The sequence below is a fragment of the Sebastes fasciatus genome, chromosome 7, assembly GCF_043250625.1.
Source record: "Sebastes fasciatus isolate fSebFas1 chromosome 7, fSebFas1.pri, whole genome shotgun sequence".
NCBI lineage: Eukaryota > Metazoa > Chordata > Actinopteri > Perciformes > Sebastidae > Sebastes > Sebastes fasciatus.
Genome location: NC_133801.1, coordinates 31,364,268 through 31,381,870, shown reverse-complemented (window position 1 = coordinate 31,381,870; position 17,603 = coordinate 31,364,268). Strand labels below are relative to the sequence as shown.

At 40.6% G+C, this 17,603-nt stretch overlaps 2 protein-coding genes across 7 annotated transcripts in view; both read right to left on the bottom strand.

Moving 5' to 3' along the window:
* LOC141770603 (neurobeachin-like) overlaps positions 1-4,529 on the bottom strand; it is a 286,789-nt gene extending 282,260 nt beyond the window's left edge. The window contains exon 1 of the mRNA XM_074640308.1: positions 3,439-4,529. Within this exon, the coding sequence (XP_074496409.1) occupies positions 3,439-3,702 (264 nt within the window). The 5' untranslated portion in view covers positions 3,703-4,529. The remainder of the gene's footprint in view (positions 1-3,438) is intronic.
* A 2,940-nt stretch (positions 4,530-7,469) lies between these two features.
* stard13b (StAR related lipid transfer domain containing 13b) overlaps positions 7,470-17,603 on the bottom strand; it is an 87,361-nt gene continuing 77,227 nt past the window's right edge. For all 6 annotated transcript variants that reach the window (XM_074640298.1, XM_074640300.1, XM_074640299.1 and 3 more), the window contains 10 exons: positions 15,070-16,433; positions 14,794-14,964; positions 13,529-13,688; positions 13,105-13,303; positions 12,685-12,898; positions 11,449-11,563; positions 11,117-11,338; positions 10,057-10,274; positions 9,766-9,942; positions 7,470-8,352 (listed from right to left, as the gene is read on the bottom strand). In XM_074640298.1, coding sequence (XP_074496399.1) covers positions 8,235-8,352; positions 9,766-9,942; positions 10,057-10,274; positions 11,117-11,338; positions 11,449-11,563; positions 12,685-12,898; positions 13,105-13,303; positions 13,529-13,688; positions 14,794-14,964; positions 15,070-16,433 — 2,958 coding nt within the window. In that variant the 3' untranslated portion in view covers positions 7,470-8,234. The remainder of the gene's footprint in view (positions 8,353-9,765; positions 9,943-10,056; positions 10,275-11,116; positions 11,339-11,448; positions 11,564-12,684; positions 12,899-13,104; positions 13,304-13,528; positions 13,689-14,793; positions 14,965-15,069; positions 16,434-17,603) is intronic.

Sequence of the window (17,603 nt, the reverse complement as noted above, 5' to 3'; positions counted from 1 at the left end):
ATAGCTAACCACAGCAAAGCACTAATAACGTCTTAATTAAATCTGTCATTCAGAAGTTTGGATAAAGTGCACTCTGCTGTATATTACATATAAAAGCATGCACAAATTACTTTGAAATATTAAAATGCACAGAGGAGCAGGCAGCTGTGACATCAATGGCTTGAAAGAATAAAGCAAAATGGAGAAATTATTAAATTTGAAAAACAAGATGTGCACTGTCTAGACAATAAGTGTTGAAAAACATCAGAGTAGACCACGGTGTGTTATTTCCTTGGCACATTTCCTGAGAAAATAGCACTGCAAAGAGAGAGAGGGCAAGGTGTCAGAGACTCCAGCTATTGCGGTACAACTCTCATGTCTGAACATGCCAAGGGCTACAATTTGTCTTGCTCCACAAAGTGGATTTCTGTTGTGCCAGAACAGGTCGTAATTAATCTCTGGTGTGCTAACAAGGGGAGGCCAACTACAAACAGTGTGGTAGTCCTGCTGATGGTCAAGGCAAAGGTATGACCTGGCTCTAGTCTCTTCATATCATCTTAAAACTGTACCAGTGGAGGAAACTTCCTTCATTTGCTGACCCTGGTCATATACCAGCAGTTCAAATCCCCAACCACCCTATGCTGACAATCTTTACTTCTCTCTTTGCTGCAGCAAAGAGAACAGCAATGAGAGCAATGACAACATTTTAGTTCAAATGAAAGTCTCATCTCTCATTTGAAGTGTCAATAATCCATTTAATCCATAGACTGTATATAAAGATGGACGACAGCTTCCAAAAAGTGAAGGCAAAACATCTGGATCGCCCCCTGGTGGCTGGCTGCAGTATAGGTCATAAATCCCACCCCCTCCATGTAAGCATATGGGACACAGGCCAAATTAAAAAGTCAAAGTCACTTCAAATAAATGTTTCCCAAAGATGGTTTCTGTCATTTTAAGTAGTTCTTATCCTGCTCATATATGTTCAAGAGTTTGGCTCGCAATTGGTTCGGGCGGGTGACCTCGATTCCGCGGCTCCACCGCCCGATCACTACTGTGCAGACTCCACTGTGCAGACTGTGCAGTGTTGAAGGAAGTGGAGATGCATCGTCCATCTTTACATACAGTCTATGATTTATACCAATTTCTTCTTCTTTAATTTGTCAAAATATATCAAAAGTCTGGGCTTAATGGGTACCTAACATACCAAATGTGCCAAATAAGCCAACTTCATGATTTGTTGATAAATATGTCTACATTTAAAAAGTCTTAACAATACAAACTTGTTTTATTTAAATCTGTAATCTCTTAACTCTCAATAGCTATTTCCATTTTGTCTCCACTCCTGTCGTATGGTCTGTAAATGGCATTTGAAATAGGCGTGATCAGCCTGTTTGCTGTGCTGTCGGCACAGAAAAAGCTAAACAAGTCTTCTTTGAAATGTAGCCAAAAAACTATTTAAGAACAAAATCAAAACTACAGTGAAAATGATTCTTAAATACTTCATCTTTCAATACGTGCTGTCATTTTGTCTGTATCTCCATCCTATGCTGTGCTATTGACATTTGAAATTGGCCAAAATTTCTGGTCCAGCCAGCTGGTTGAAAGTGCAGATGTTTTTAAATCAAAATTTCTGAAGGCCAACTAACTGACTGAAAAACAGTTTACAGAATCAATACTAATGTTCCAAATGTAGTAGTAAATGAGTCAATTTCAGGATTTACAATTAAACAATAACTTTCCTGTCTCCTCCATAACTTTTTGGCAGAAATGAGAGATTTTGCAGTGTTCCCTCCCTGTGCAAACAGCATGCTTCTATCATAGTGGGCATAAACTGTATAGTTCTTTCATGTTTTAGCCATCTCAAACTAAAACCCATCTGAAAAGTAAAGATGAAAAAAGAATTATCAATGTTAGGATAGATATGCCTATCCAGAATGTTGACCTATGCAATATCGCTGATATTAAAATATGGGTATTAATTATCTGAATTAAGGAGCCGATTCATCAGGTGAGGTCAAATTTAGGAACGAAAATGGTTCAAAGGTCAAAAGGGAGAAAATCCCCATTGAAACACAGTCATGTGGGTTTAAAGGGAGCGTCAGTGAATTTATGGTTAAAAGACAGAATATTTTATTCTACGCACATGACATTAAAAAACAACTATATGAAATAAATCTATATATGGTGCACTAGCATAACAGGGAAAGTGGAAATTGATTATGCAGAGAACTAATTAGCTATACTCATTTACATCCACCCCACTGTGATGTGTTTGCTAGTGTCCCCTTTAAGCCCACCAGGTAAAAGTCTTAATTACAAAATAAACAAAGATAAACATACATGTGTATTGTCTATTTAACAGCATGAGCATATGAACTGCATACCAAAATGTGAACAGTACATGCTTCTCATGATTTATGTCATTGCAATGAACCATAATATGCAGCTACTGTATTGATGCAGCATGTGGTCTGTTTGCTAGCACGCTAAACCTCATATTTTGATTTCAAAAGAAACAATATTACTAATTCAAGTAATATTCTAACATGTCTTATGAGTGTTGTATGAGTATTTGCCAAGAACAGGAGTAGAAATATGCAAAAAATGTTATCTTCTGAGGGTACCAAAGTCAAAGTTTTTTTGCAACTTCCTCTGGGATCAGCAGGCACATGATGTCACACATGTGCTTCTATAACTCAATATCGACAAATCTGATCGATTTACAATAAAAAAAAGTGTCATTTATGGAACAAGCAACAACACAATGGAGGTTTTTTTTATTATTTGACTCAGAAGTTGCAAGCGGTAACTGGGCTTAATAGAAACATTTACCCTAATCATACAATGAAGTGTAGTTATTCTGTGCTCCCAGATGACACCCTGAAAACAGGTATAATCCCTGCTGGCATGTTATGGGGACTCTTATAGCTCCAGGCCCCTGAATCCCCCCTCAATTCCCCCACTCACTGCAGCAGCAGATGTCCCCTGCCTCTGCTCAACTGCATTTCAACATATTTGAAATAAATTGTGCAGCAGCAGGCTCTGAAGCACTCCCAACCCACTTTAATCCCAGCAGGTGTGCACTTTACCTTCACTGACATCATTCACATCAGTGTGCCTCATTTGCAAGCGAACAAGGAAGTTCAGACTTTGTTGAACTTGAAAACTTCAGTACTGGCTTTGCATTAGTATCCTCTCAACCTAAAACCCACCTGGTCTATGTGCATGTGTGACTTTTCCATGTTTACTGCTGTTTACTGTCTCATGTATCTCGGGCCACTTACAGCAGCACTGCAAACAATCTAATCACCATTCGCTCAGTCTCAACGTTAAAATTGCATTATGTGCCATATGTCAACATGATGCTCAGTTATTGTTGCCATCTGAACAGCCGGATTAGGGATTATAAGCAATAACGTCCAGCCACAGAGTGATAGGAGGGAAACATCGTTTACTTACCAGATTCAGCACCGTTTCAACAATATCCCGGTTGTTCACTTCTCCAACCTGGATCAGTCCGATGACAACAGCAAATTTCATTTTGATATTCCGGATTGGCACCGATGGATTGATAATCCCAGCCGGGAACACCACTGAACCTGAGCCGGACATCATCACTGTCTCAGCGGAGACTGCAGCCGCGTGTTGCCGGTGACCTGGAGGAGGTTGTCGGTCCGAGAGCGACATGGAGCCCGGCATTGTCACCGGTCTCTCGCTTGTCATTTCCACCCAAACCGGGCGGCTTCAGAAGGCTATAGTTACACGCTTCCTCCTGGTAGTAAATCCAATCAGTGCTCTGGAGCATCAAACAGAAATGAAAGAGAGGAACACTCGCGAAAACAACAACACAAAACAAGAAATCACTCTCTGTCAGTCAGATCCACTCTGCAGAGTTCCGATGAGAGAGTCCGGTATGTTGTCGGTGCCGGTCGGTTAACTGAGCAGACTGACCGGCGCTGTGTACACAAAGCTGTGTGTGTATGTGAGAGAGCCGCTCTCTGTAATGTGCGTGTCTCGGTGTCTGTGCTGCTGCTGCTCTGCTGTCCCCCGCCATGTTGCCGCCCCCTGCCTGCGGTTCTGCTCACCACGCCTGCGCTGGCTGCGCTGGTGCTGTTGATGGTGCTGGTGATGCTGGGCTGGAGAGCTGGAGAGCTGGAGGTTGACCCGCTGGCAGGTGGCAGGTCGGCCGCCTCCCGATGCTGTCAGCCGGGCAGGTGGGAGCAGCGAGGTCCGGGGGTTTCCTGGAGAGTTTAGCATCTAGCTAACTTGGTATTAGCTGGCCAAGACAACAACATAAGCAGTGGGTTTATATACGGCCGTCTGTCCACGACCATTTCATAAAGTTTGTCTGTTGGTCAATTAAGCCAATTCGGTTCAAATTTACGGTGAGAGTTGAACTAAGACGAAACATATCCCACATGCTAGTTTAGTTTAGCTACAGCACACGGGTTGAGCTTCTTTACGAAACGAAGATGGCAGCCGGAAGTTACCCGAGTTATGCTTCCTGGCTGAATGCAAAAAAATATAAACAACTTTATATAAATGGAAAATGTAGAATAATTTGAAATAAAGGTAATGCAAAAATTGCCTCAATGAATAAAGAAAGTCTTTCCAAAATGAGAAATGTTCATTAACTATAGTTTTTCATAGCATGAAGTACACAGGTGTACCTAATAACACTAATTAAGGCTTTGTTTTTCCATTTAGGTGTCCCAGTAGTGAGCTGGCAGCACACATAAATGGAATGATTAATATTAATGTTATTCCTATCAGTGCGGTAGAGAGCTATTGGTGCTGTGCTTGAGCTATAGATTTTAAGATAAGATAAAAGAGAAGATCATTTTATTCATACCGAGGGAAATTGCAAAGGGACACCTGCTGCAATCCAATCAGAAATTAAACTTTTCTGCAGAAACTGGCTCAGCAGAGCATATTAATTTACAGTAGCCCAATTTACTCTGAGGGGGTTTCAAAGTGGTGTCATATATTTTTCAGTCCTGTGATTACTTTTCTATCTATGGGCCCTTTGAGAACAGATTAGATTATCAAAAAAAAATTAAATCTGACTAAATTATCCCAAAAATTACATTATCCTTCAATAGGATTTCTCAATTTCCCATCATGATGGTCCAAGATGTTGTAGGTCTATAAGCCTACAAAACTGAAATGACCTAATGCCATTGTATTACAACTGATATTAGGTTCATTAATCCTATAAAGCTTTGATGGTAAATGTTACTGACTATTGCTTTTATCAATAGGTCTGGTAAAGGATATTATTTAATTAAGAGACTTTGCTGCAGACACTGAGCCATTCAAGCCATTTGACCATGCATGAATGCACACCTGAACATTGTACCTGCAACACATGCAAACCTATGACTTGAATTATTATTATTATTATCCTACAATTTCTTCCTCTCTTCACATGAATGTGTGCTAGCTCCAGGTGTGTGTACAGGTCATTGTGACTGTGAGGCACAAAGGTGACCCTGTATAGTCATATGCAAAGCAATACAACAAATCCTATTACAGTGAGATTAATTCTCCCAATGATCTTGGTGAGTTCGTAGCAGGGTCTGCTTGTTGACACATCACATTGAACTGGTAATTACAGGCAGAATTTAATCACTTGATGGCATTAGTGGGAATTCATGAATTGCTTGGTATAATTCTTTATAAAGATCCTTGTTTGCGGCCATCACAGTTAACCATGCATGTTTCCATTTACAGATTTGTATTATATTGATTAGAAATGTTTGTTTTTAAATTAATTAGTCATTTGTTTGATGGGGTTTGTTTTCCTTTTTAATGAACAAAATGCCAGAGCATCACTTGCATGTATGCATTGCATCTATACATTGTATTGTAAAAAAAAAAAATGATGCATTTGATTTGACTGCCTTTTGTCTTTAATATTTTATGAGACAATCAAGAAGAGTGGCTTCTCCAATATCTCGTATGTGGCCTATTTTACTTTGCCCAAAGACATATGGAAAAAAGATTTACAGTATTTAATGACAAATAATAATGACAGAAAATAGCCACCAGGTTCCAGTGGTTATATAAAAGAGACTGACACTGACAGCTTGGCAACAATCCTGTCCATCGTCCTGACTGACGGCCAGAAGCTGAGCTTGCATTTCATGACCTCATTAAGCTGATCTGTGTCAGCATGGCTTCAAAAGAGGTAGAAATCATGTTTGGCTTCATACAGCCATACCTATCATATATATTACTGTGTAGGTTTTAAAACTTGATTTGATTTGCTATATTGTAATGTAGAGCAATTTATTATTTAGCTTGCTAACCTATGCCTAAATTAAATATCACTTCATCTTGTGATGTTGGTTATTTTTATCTCCCTGTAGTCTTATGTGCTATTGTAAATAATTTTCCAGAGTATCTTTGGATTAGCAATGGGCAACTTAATTTACAGACTGGGTTGAATTAGCCATAATTGCTTTACAGCTACTGTGTCCTTAAGGAATTAGCTATTTGCATTTTTTTTATTATGTTGTCCCAACATAATACTTTATCTAATAATGTCCTACTCATGTCCAGCTCAAGCCCTCCTATCCTCCCATCACTTCTGTTAAGCTTACTGGTCCCCATTCCAATAACAACCATAAACCCTGCCGGTGCTGAGTAGAGGTCAATGGAAGGAGTTTGACTTTGCCATTCGTACCCTAGCATACTGTATATAGAAGAGCAAAACCTCTAACTTTATCTCAGCAAAGTTTTGAATAGATACCAGATGGTGATCATTTTTCAAGCCATCAACCAAAATGGGTTTTAATACTTCACAAAATGGGTTTAGATTTAGTGTGTCATCCATTAAGACTGAAACAATTACTGTAGCAGCTCCATTGGCATGAACACTTTCCCTTATATATTAGCAGTGGATATCCATCTTCTCACCTTTACTACCTTGAAAATAACTGAAAATACCTGTGAAAAAAAGTGGACTTCATTTCAATAATATTGTCTCCGGGAGAAATAAATTGGGGCCACAGTAAAGTTAAATATTGCTGATCAGAAAGGGCCATCTAGTGGACAGAAATGATAATCAACCAGATTTATGTGTTCAGTTCAAGTTGTAGCCTTTCCATGCAATTTGCAGGGAAATGCCAGACGAAATTAATTAGATTTTACTATTATATCACTGTTATGTTTGTATTCAAATGTCCATCTATGTCCATCCTCCCATGTGTACTGCAGTCATGTATTCCCTTTTAATGTCCAGTAGAGGTCCCTCTCATCCCAGATCAGGGACAATTGTGTTTGTGCCAGTACAAGTACAAGTCAGTATGACTCCTATGCATGATTCCATGTGGAATGTAAACATTTTCACAAAAGCATTACTGACGCCATTTAATATCAATTGTCCATAACAGGTATTTAGATTCCTTCACAGTTCAGTAGACTTAAAAAATCCTGTTTTGTCTTTCTGATGTGGCAGCGAGATGAATAATCAGCACGTACAAACATTTTGTAATTTCTATAGTTTTATTAAAAAATGATGTCTCTTGTACTTGACTGCACAATCCAGTACCCTTAAGCAGGTATGATCAAGTCAAACCTTAAGTCATTCTTTTCACAACCACGGGAGGTCAACGTTTAATAAAATTACACCCATTCCAAAATGGCAATACTGAAGCAAAGTAAAACCAGCTTACAATTTTGTACCTTGTGTACTACATGAGGGTTGACACGGTGACAGAATCAATATATAGGATATTAACATATGTACTATTTATCCCTTCACATATATACAATATATACATCTTGTTTGCATGTACAATATATTCACACACATATATACAGACACTACATCATAATAATTATAGCTTTAAATCTGAAATGAATAACATATACATGCTTCCCAGAAGCGTTTAAGAGCTTGAATGTCCTAGACATTGTAGATTAACGTAACAGTAATACAATATTATTAAAGATAATAATTATCATAATATACAGGTTTAGCAACATCAAGGTAAATAAAATGCTAACGCTAAGGACATTGGCAGGATGATTAATTTCCCATTGAGTGATTATGCTCAGCACCTATAAGATGTCCTCTTTTGTCATTGTGCAAGTACAGAGCGTTTCTACTCTGGGGAAAAAAAACAAAAAACGGAATAAACTGTGCTTTAGTTCTGGGGTCCTGTCTGTGCTTTGTGTCTGCCTGTTAGCAATGACTCAAAGGCTCAATCTTGATCTCAAGGCTGAGCAGACACAGTTAGCAAAGAGTTTCAGATTTTGGTCTCTGGGCCGTCTGTGATTAGAGGCTGAAAGGAGTTACGGATCCGGGCAGCTTCTGCGGCACAAAGGTGACCAAAGGCTTTGTTGTACCAGTCTGGAGCCCTTCCCCTGAAATCAAAACAGTACAATCAATATACTATAGCAGTACATGCACATATAAGGAGCTTCAAATAATTACCTTAAAAATGCAACTGATATCCATGGCCGTAGCCAGCTATGAGGTCACCTCGGTAATTATTTCCTAAATAACTGCATAATCAGGAGTTGAAAACATCTGCTGCCATAGTATAAAACTGTGTAGATTCACGACTAAAACTGTGTGTATGCACTCAGACAAAAATGTACAGACAAATTATTTTCTCCAGATTTATAAAGCTGTACGTATGCATGGTTCTTGACACAGCCAACCATTACACACGGCTGTGGCAATTTATAGTGGCCATACTACTAATTGATCATATGCACAAGGGCTGGGTGGATGGAGAAAATCAAACATCACAATATTTTCGACCAAATACCTCGATATCGATACGAACGATATTGTGGGGCTGACGATTGGTGCTTTTACAAAATATTTAGACAATGAGATTTTTGATAAATAATCATCAGTAATGTGGATATAATGACTAAGTGCGTAAAGCCAAATAACATAACAGCTATAACAGTCTGGTAAGTTCAGAAAATTTCATCACTTTATTGTAATGCAGCCTTTAAAACCAGGAAAAGACAACGCTTATGCCATATTATGATGTCCAAAATCTAAGACGCTATTTAGTCTCATATCACGATATCAATATAATATTGATATATTGCCCAGCCCTAATATGTACCTGTAAACCATCATCACGGTGATATCTCAATGATCAATATTACATATTAGAAGGATGATCAGTGATTAATTCATAGTGTTCATATTGAAGCAGACTTTACAAACGGCTTCACAAACAAAAAGATCATTAGCAAGGACATGATGGCTTGAATGTAAATAAGATGACATTCATGACTCATAAATAATTCAAATTGTGTTTATATATGCGTCTTTGTGTGACATTTTACAGACTGCAGGGTAGATTGTAAAATCTGTGAAATTGGTCTGCAGTATGCGTGAGGTGTGCACATTATCACTGCACATTCCTCTTTTATGAATAGTCTACCAGTTCATGTGTGGGGGAAAAGGCCTGCACATGTTTTTTGTGCATTTGCATTGTTACATCTGGCCCCAGGTCTATCCTTTAAGTATGTGCCTGGCAGCAGATATCAGGTCCCTCTGTATGTATTTCATTATATATAATGAGTTGGTGTGTACTGTATAGCTTGGGCTGTCTTTGTACGTATCATTTTGGTATGAACTTTGTCAAGAAATGCAGTAAAAGAAAAATTCTGGACCTCACTAAATTCAAAACCCTGACTACAGCCCTGGTGATATCACACATTAAACGTATCGATGTATTTTATGAGTATAAGAAAAATTGCTAAGAGAGTTTGAGAGAAAATCGTTAATAAGATGCTTGTGGGACTTACTTCAAGTCCACTCTGCAGATGTGAGTTAGTCTGGACTTTCCTGAGCCGCAGGGCTCCAGCAGGTAGTTAGACTCCAGGACTATAGCTCGTACCCCTCCAACAGGAGGACAGTCCTCGTGCTCTATAGACACAGAAACCAGCGAGCAGGTGCCTTTGGGTAAGTCTGTCCTCCATGACCTTTGAATAAACAGAAAGAGATTGAGTACGTGCCCTATAATAGAAGAGACATTATGGCTACTTCCAAACAAAGGATGATGTGTACTTTAGTGTTTTCTTTGTATCACCACTTACCTGAGCACCACAAAGTCCCTGCTGGGATGAGGGGGCATGCGGTTGAGGACGTACTGAAACACTTCTGTCTGCTTGTCCAACGTCTCACACACTTTCCACTGCAGCAGGTCCACGTCCCACAGGTGGCGCTCTCGCAGCACACGGTTCAACACTACGGACGGCGGGGCTTCCACCTCCACAGACACTCGCCAGCGTCTCAAAGGGTTCCCGTCTCCCACCTGGATGACACACAAAAAAACATCATGTTAAAGGAGCAATATGTAGCACTGACGGTGTTAAAATGGGTAACAGCAGTCCAAATACAAAACACTGGAGCCGTGGAATCACTTCACCGGCTGTGTGTCTCAAATACTCGTTGCCTTGATAACCCAGCTGCAAGCGGACCACAGAGAGATGTGCCGAGGCTTTTCAGGTCAGATAGAATCTAACGTTATCTCTGTTGATCCAGTTTGTTTTCTTGCTTCCATGGCTGCAGAAGACTGTTTGTATGCCAATTTGTTTCATATGTGGCAACAGGTTGTCAAAATGGTAGGGGTGTAACGATACATTGATCTGGATCGATATATCGATTCAATGATCAACAATCTAATATATCAATGAAATCTATAAGATACGCCTTTATTTTGAAATTCTTAGCTGATAAAAAAAACATTTTCACTTATACATGAGAAATGTGGTACTTTACAGTGAACAACAGGAGGTCTATTTTAATCATTTTTATTAAAAATAATAGATTTTTTTCATTTAAATTTATTTTTTCATTTAGATGTTTGGAAAAGCCCTGTAATAAAATTGTGAAATCAAATCATAATTTAGTTACATGGTCATTTTATGATTTATTACAGTAAATATATTACATATTGGTCCTTTAACTCGTCAATCTGAAACCAAGATCCATGTTTGAGATATCAAGCTTTGCTTGTTATAATGTTTAATAATGTTTTTGCATCATTAATTTCCTGTCGTTACCTTCATAATTTAGAGTTGATAAGTGACATTGTGATTGTTTTTGATGCACTATTATATATGAAACAATACTAATCAAAGGAAGAACACCAACCTTCTTATAGTAGAGCTCTGTGTTGTCAGAGCTGCTGCAGGACACCCAGTATTTGGACTTCTCCCGGGCCTCTTTGAGCTGGATCTGAAGTCTCCCCTCCATATGAGTTTGGTACGTTCCATCAGCGTCCTCCAGCTGCTTGCAGAGCTCACCGATCGTCGGCGCGTGCAAGTCAGCCTCCACGTATGAATTACGTGACTGAGTAACCATCTCATGAGGGATCTAATGGGTGTATAAAAGCATGAGGTAAGATTCACAGCAAATAGAGACACGTGGATGTTGCACCCAGGCTCGAAATTCTTGCATCATTGTCAACTAAAGGTTTCTTGCACCTCAAAGAGACGGTTGCACTCGATGATCATATGAGCGAGGCCCTGTGTTGCTGCTAAGTTCTCATTCAGATCCTTCTGGTCCGGTCTGCCGGTGGCGTACTTCCTCTGCATGGCCCTGGGGATTATGGGGAGAGAAAACTTATTAGGCCAGCAGAGTCCCCACGGGTCAATGTCCCCACCGAACGCAGTATATAAACCCTTCCTCCGCTCCGCAGGAAACCCCTTTGATCCCTTTAGCAACAATTTCAACATGGTAAATTAGAGAGCTCTGTTTTGTTTGTACACAGCATGATCTCATAAAACACTGAGCTTCATGGCATGTCCTTTTAAAAGTGGCCCAGAAAGAGAGTAATCTACTGCACCCCCCGAGGGCTGAGCAAACTCTGTAACCCATTTTTACGTCTATCTTTATGGAGTAATAGGTGAAGATAATCATGCAGGAGTTAATAGAAAGCATGCATGTCCTGCTCATTAGTTTTTTAGGCACAGAGTGGTGCCCCAAAATCACAGATACTAAACCAACCGGTCCGAAATATGGAATTCTGAGACTTTACATTTCTTTGAACATGTCTCCACAGCATTTTAAAAGATCCATGAAATCACTTCTTCTAAATCAACCAAGATTTTCCGTATGGACTGCCTATCTAAGTTTTTTTTTTATATATAAGCCGTTCTACCACACCCTCACACATATTTTACATTCATTTCATGTGATTTGTATTTTACTGTCTTTTTATATATGTGAAACAAATAAATAAATAAATAAATGAGTCTAAAGGTCTATTATGATTATTGCTTGATTTTCTTTTTTAATTAGTTGTGTTTATTTTCTCTCTATTTTCTATTTATCTTTCTTGCCTTATGGAAACTCCATTCCATATCACATGAGTGTACGCTCTTAGTTTGTTAAGTTAGTTTTGACAGTGAATTATGAATGAGATATTAACATAACCGATGGGTGTTTATGGGACGCATTGTTGTCAAGTACTTTGCTAAACTATGTCTCTGTTTTTTAATATGTCTGAAATTATTTATAGATACATACAAATCGTGCATTTTACATGACTGTAATTGTTTCATGTTGCCTGGAGAATGCCACTTTACAAGCCCCTTGGAGGGATTTTAGGCAATTCTCCTTCACATCCCCTTGCAAATTATATATTGTATCTTTTTCATTTTTATGTGTAAATAAAGAAACGAAACTGTAACGCTAGAATACACAAGAAAAACCAGTACCTCGGTGAGAGATTGTCTTTCTTGAGTATGTTGAGATGAAAGAGGGAGGGGGCCAGGCACACGGCGATGTTCATGGGTGTCATCTGGTTCTCCTCCACAGAGGAAGTGACATCGCTGAGGAAGCAGAGCAGCGTCTGCAGCACCTCTCGGTTCTCATCCGACATCAACATGATGGCTGCCTGGACGGCTTGCAACCTTTGGTCCTTCGGCACATCTGCAACATACGAGAGAATTGATTTCTATTATTACAGACACGGTGACGGAAGAGAGAGAAGCAATCGTGAACTGTCAAAGGTCATTTACTAGATTTAAAATTGCATCCTCACGCAGCCGCATGTACTCTGTGTTAGTTCAGGTGTAATTTTACAGCGCTCTCCAAAGTGAGGAAAGGAAAGAGAGATAGATGCATGTCCTCCTTACATTGGTAGATGTGGAGGAAGGTCTCCCCCAGCTTGCTGGTGAGCAGAGGCTCAGGTAGGTCCCTGAAGAACTGCTTCACCATGTCGGCCACATCGTAGGCGGACTGATCCTCGTAGTTCACATTGTCTGGAGAGTTCTCATTCATCTGCCTGAGAGCTTGAATTCGAGACTTCACCCCTGATTTGCGAAAGAGACCCACCTGGAGGCAAAACACAAGTGTTAATGTTGACAGCTGGCAGCGATATGTGACTACATTGTACAGCAGTTCCGCTCACTGTATTGTTATTATACTACTGTTGTATCCCTGTGTCAGTCATTGTTCATTGAAACCTTGCACCACATTAGACACGTTAGACAAAGCCGACCATTTGTTACATGGCGTGTGAAACCTGAGAGAGTATGTGTAGTGTGTACTGAGGCTGACCTGGTCGAGACACTGGCTCCTCAGGTAGCGCAGAGCCTGCTGCAGGCCGAGGGGCAGCGGCTGTCCAGAACGCTGCACGTGCACTATGAGAGGCACTCCGAATACATTCTTATCCTTATAGTCCGGTACCTTCATTCTCTTCATAAACCTTGGCACGGACCTACAGTAGGGGAGAGACATCAACACCACATTTTTGACACCTTGCTCTACTGGCTAAATAAGTGACCATACTGTAGTTCTACAAAACAAAATACTCATATTTACTTAACATGAAACACTATTAACAGCTTGTAAGACAAAAGGTTATAATCTGGTTACAGTAATTCATTTAGGCCTATTCATACCATACAGGACAAACACACAGATTAACTGTATTAATTAGGGCTGTCAAAGTTAACGCGTTAAATTCATTTTTACGCCACTAATTTCTTTAATGCATTAATGCAACTTGCGATTTTTAGGTTGTAGCGGGCTCAGTTTTAAAGCTAGAATGAAGATACTGGTATCATCTGAAACTAGAAAAACCTAAAGAATCCACTGGTACCGACATGTCATGCTAGCTTGTTGCGAAGGAGGCTAAATAACGCTCAAAACTTACGCTAAATTTTGGCGAGGAAAAACTGTCATGGCCATTTTCAAAGGGGTCCCTTGACCTCTGACCTCAAGATATGTGAATGAAAATGGGTTCTATGGGTACCCACGGGTCTCCCCTTCACAGACATGTCCACTTTATGATCATCACATGCAGTTTTGGGGCAAGTCAGCACACTGACACACTGACAGCTGTTGTGGCATGTTGGGCTTGAATTTGCCATGTTATGATTTGAGCATATTTTTTATGCTAATTGCAGTACCTGTGAGGGTTTCTGGACAATATATGTCATTGTTTTGTGTTGGTAATTGATTTCCAATAATAAATATATACATACATTTGCATAAAGCAAGCACATTTGCCCACTCCCATGTTGATAAGAGTATTAAATCCTAGATATATTTCCCTTTAAAAGTATATTGTTTATTATTGGATAAATACTTGACAAATCTTCCTTTAAGGTACATTTTGAAAAGATTAAAAAAAATGTGTGATTAATTTGTGATTAATCACGTTTAACTATTTTAATCGATTGACAGCCTTAGTACTAATATAATAATTTGAGCAACATACAAAATCAGTTCAAAGAGATAAAAATATGCTTTCAATAATAGAAGAAATATATATTGAACCGCATGAAACCACACCAAAGGTGGATCTTGGATAGACTCACCAGGTCCAGCCATGCTTGTTGGACATGGAGTACTTCTCCATGATGGCAGTAAGGCGCAGCAGAGAAAACTTCTGCAACAAACTTAGCTGGCCTGCCGACTGGTTGGTGATCTGCAGGGACGCCACCGAGTGACTTAGGCGATTGGATATCTGAAAGCTGGGCCATCGTAACCTAACGCCAGAAAAGATGAAAGAAAAATTAGGTTTCTTTTTGTTCGTAAGGACGTAAACTAGTGTCATTTAAAATATAACCTCAATACAGTTCCATGAGTCTTACCGATTAGGTCTTGTGAGCGAAGCACCTACTCCAGAGTCCCTCCTCTCCCGGAGCATTGTGGATTCTGTCTCAGCGAGTGACACTCTGTCTCTGTCCCCGTAACTAGGCGTGGTCTGGCTTTCTGTGACAGAATTCCCCTCAAAGTCCAATGTGATCTGACTAGAGGACTGGAGACCAGCTGTACGCTCCCTCTCGCCGTCCACCTGCGCCAGCCCTTCCCCGACAGGCAACACGTTCTGAGACCAGTGGTCCACTATCTGCTGCAGACCATTGACGTGCAGCAGGATATCGTCCAGGTGGGGGAACAGGTCCTCTTTCTCCAGGTCTATCAGGTCTCCGGTGCTGGCGTACAGATGCGAGCCGGGGACATTGTCGTACACGCTGATGCGGCTGCCTCTGGAGCAGCACTGGGTGACGGGCCTGGACTCCTTCCTGCAGGAGATGAGCGGGGAGTCCAGGTGCATGCTGCCTGTGTGCCAGTTGATGGAGGCCCCCACGGTTGGGGACAGGCTCTCTATGGACAGTGCTTTGGGGAACGTTCCTGGCTTGTGGTCTTTGGGAATGTGGACCACCAGGTCTTCATAGGAGCAGAACTCGTTCCTGCGGTTTTGTTCTGCGACTTCATTCACTTGGGTGCCTGAGAAGATGTCTACGTCCTCTAAATACATGCCACTGCGCTTGTAGTCAGCCCGGTGGGCTTTACGCTCTTTCAGGCTGGGCGTGCTGACGGCGCTGCCGCTAGAATGGCTGCTACCCTCGCTACCTGACTGGGATGGCAGGACTTTGTTGGACGGTACTTCTGGAGCCCCACCGTCTCCGTTTATGATCTCGACACAGTGCAGCGTCTTCAGCGCCCGGGCCTCCTGCTGCAGCACCGGAGAGCTGATGACCAATGTCTTACGGCCCCTTCTCAGGGTCCCTCGGGAGCGCAGCGTCTCCATGCGCTTCAGGAAGTCTTTGGCACGGATGCGGCTCGTCTTGCCGTGCTTGTCGGTCAGCGAGCCGTAGTGAGAGATTTCTTTAGGGATGTGGGGCATCGTGAGAGACGTGGAATCCGGCATCGCTGCACAATCGGAGCCGGTGCGGTTGGAGCAGTCAGAGTCCTCCGTGCTGAGGCCCCTGTGGCCGCTGCCCCCGCTGCTCTCGCTGTGCAAAGAGGAGATCTCCGGCTCGCTGAGGTCCGTCAGGACACTCTCGCTGCTGGTGGTGGTTCTCAGGGGCACGCCGTCTCCGGAGGGCTGACCCTCGCCGTGGCTGCCCAGCAGACAGTCAATGTCCTGTAACCTGGACCAACGCCGGCTGCTCCACTCAAACGTCCATTTGTCACTGATGGCAAACAGGTCTTCTTCATCAGAGTCTTCACTCTGGGGGAAGACAGATTAGGTAACATCAGTTACTCTGGCCTACATGATTACAATTTGTATTTTTAATCTTCTTTGTAGTAACAAATGTTTCTATTATATAATATAATGTAGGTCCAGTGGTGGAATGTAATGAAGTACATTTACTCAAGAACTGTACAATAATTAAGTACAATTTTGAGGTACTTGTACTTATCTTGAGTATTTCCACTTTATGCTACTTTATACTGCATTTATATGATAACTAGCGCTGTCAAAGTCAACACGATAATAACGCCTTAACGCAAATTTGTTTTAATGCCACTAATTTCTTTAATGCAATCGATCTTTCGGAGGTGCGGGCTCAGAAACTAAAAGACCTGAGATATCCATTGGTACCAACCATGTCATACTAGCTTGTCGTGAATGAGGCTAAATAACGCCAAACTTACGCTGAATTCTGGCGAGGAAAAACTGGCACAGCCATTTTCAAAGGGGTCCCTTGACCTCTGACCTCAAGATATGTGAATGAAAATTAATTCTGTATGTCTGTAAAGGGGAGACATATTTGCCCACTCCCATGTTGATAAGGGTTTTAAATACTAGACAAATCTCCCTTTAAGGTACATTTTGAACAGATAAAAAATGTGGGATTCATTTGCGATTAATCACGATTAACTATTTTAATGATAACTTAAGTTATTAGTTACATTGCAGATTTAAATTATGAATACAAAATATATATCAGCTGATAAAGTATAACATGTTATTATAGGCTAACCTACCCAGCAGTATTTCAGGTAAGAAAAAACAGCTCCACCTTTACAAGCTGCAACATTAAAGTGATGCTCACACATAAATGCATCAATAATTATAATATATATTATTCTGAAATGGCTCAATATTTTGATGCTAATTCCTTTGTACTTTTACTTAAGCAAGATTTTGAATGCAGGACTTTTACTTGTAACAGAGTATTTTTACACTGTAGTATTGTTACTTTTACTCTTTACTGAATACTTCTTCCACCACTGTATACTGTAGGTGTGTCGAAAAGATCTTCATAACTACCCAATTAAATCAGAATAAATACAATTAAATTAAAACGCATACAAAGATCGAGACATGAAAATAACCCTTACAGTCATTGCATATTTTTTCCACAAAAGATAATTTGCACATTTTCCTCCCGCG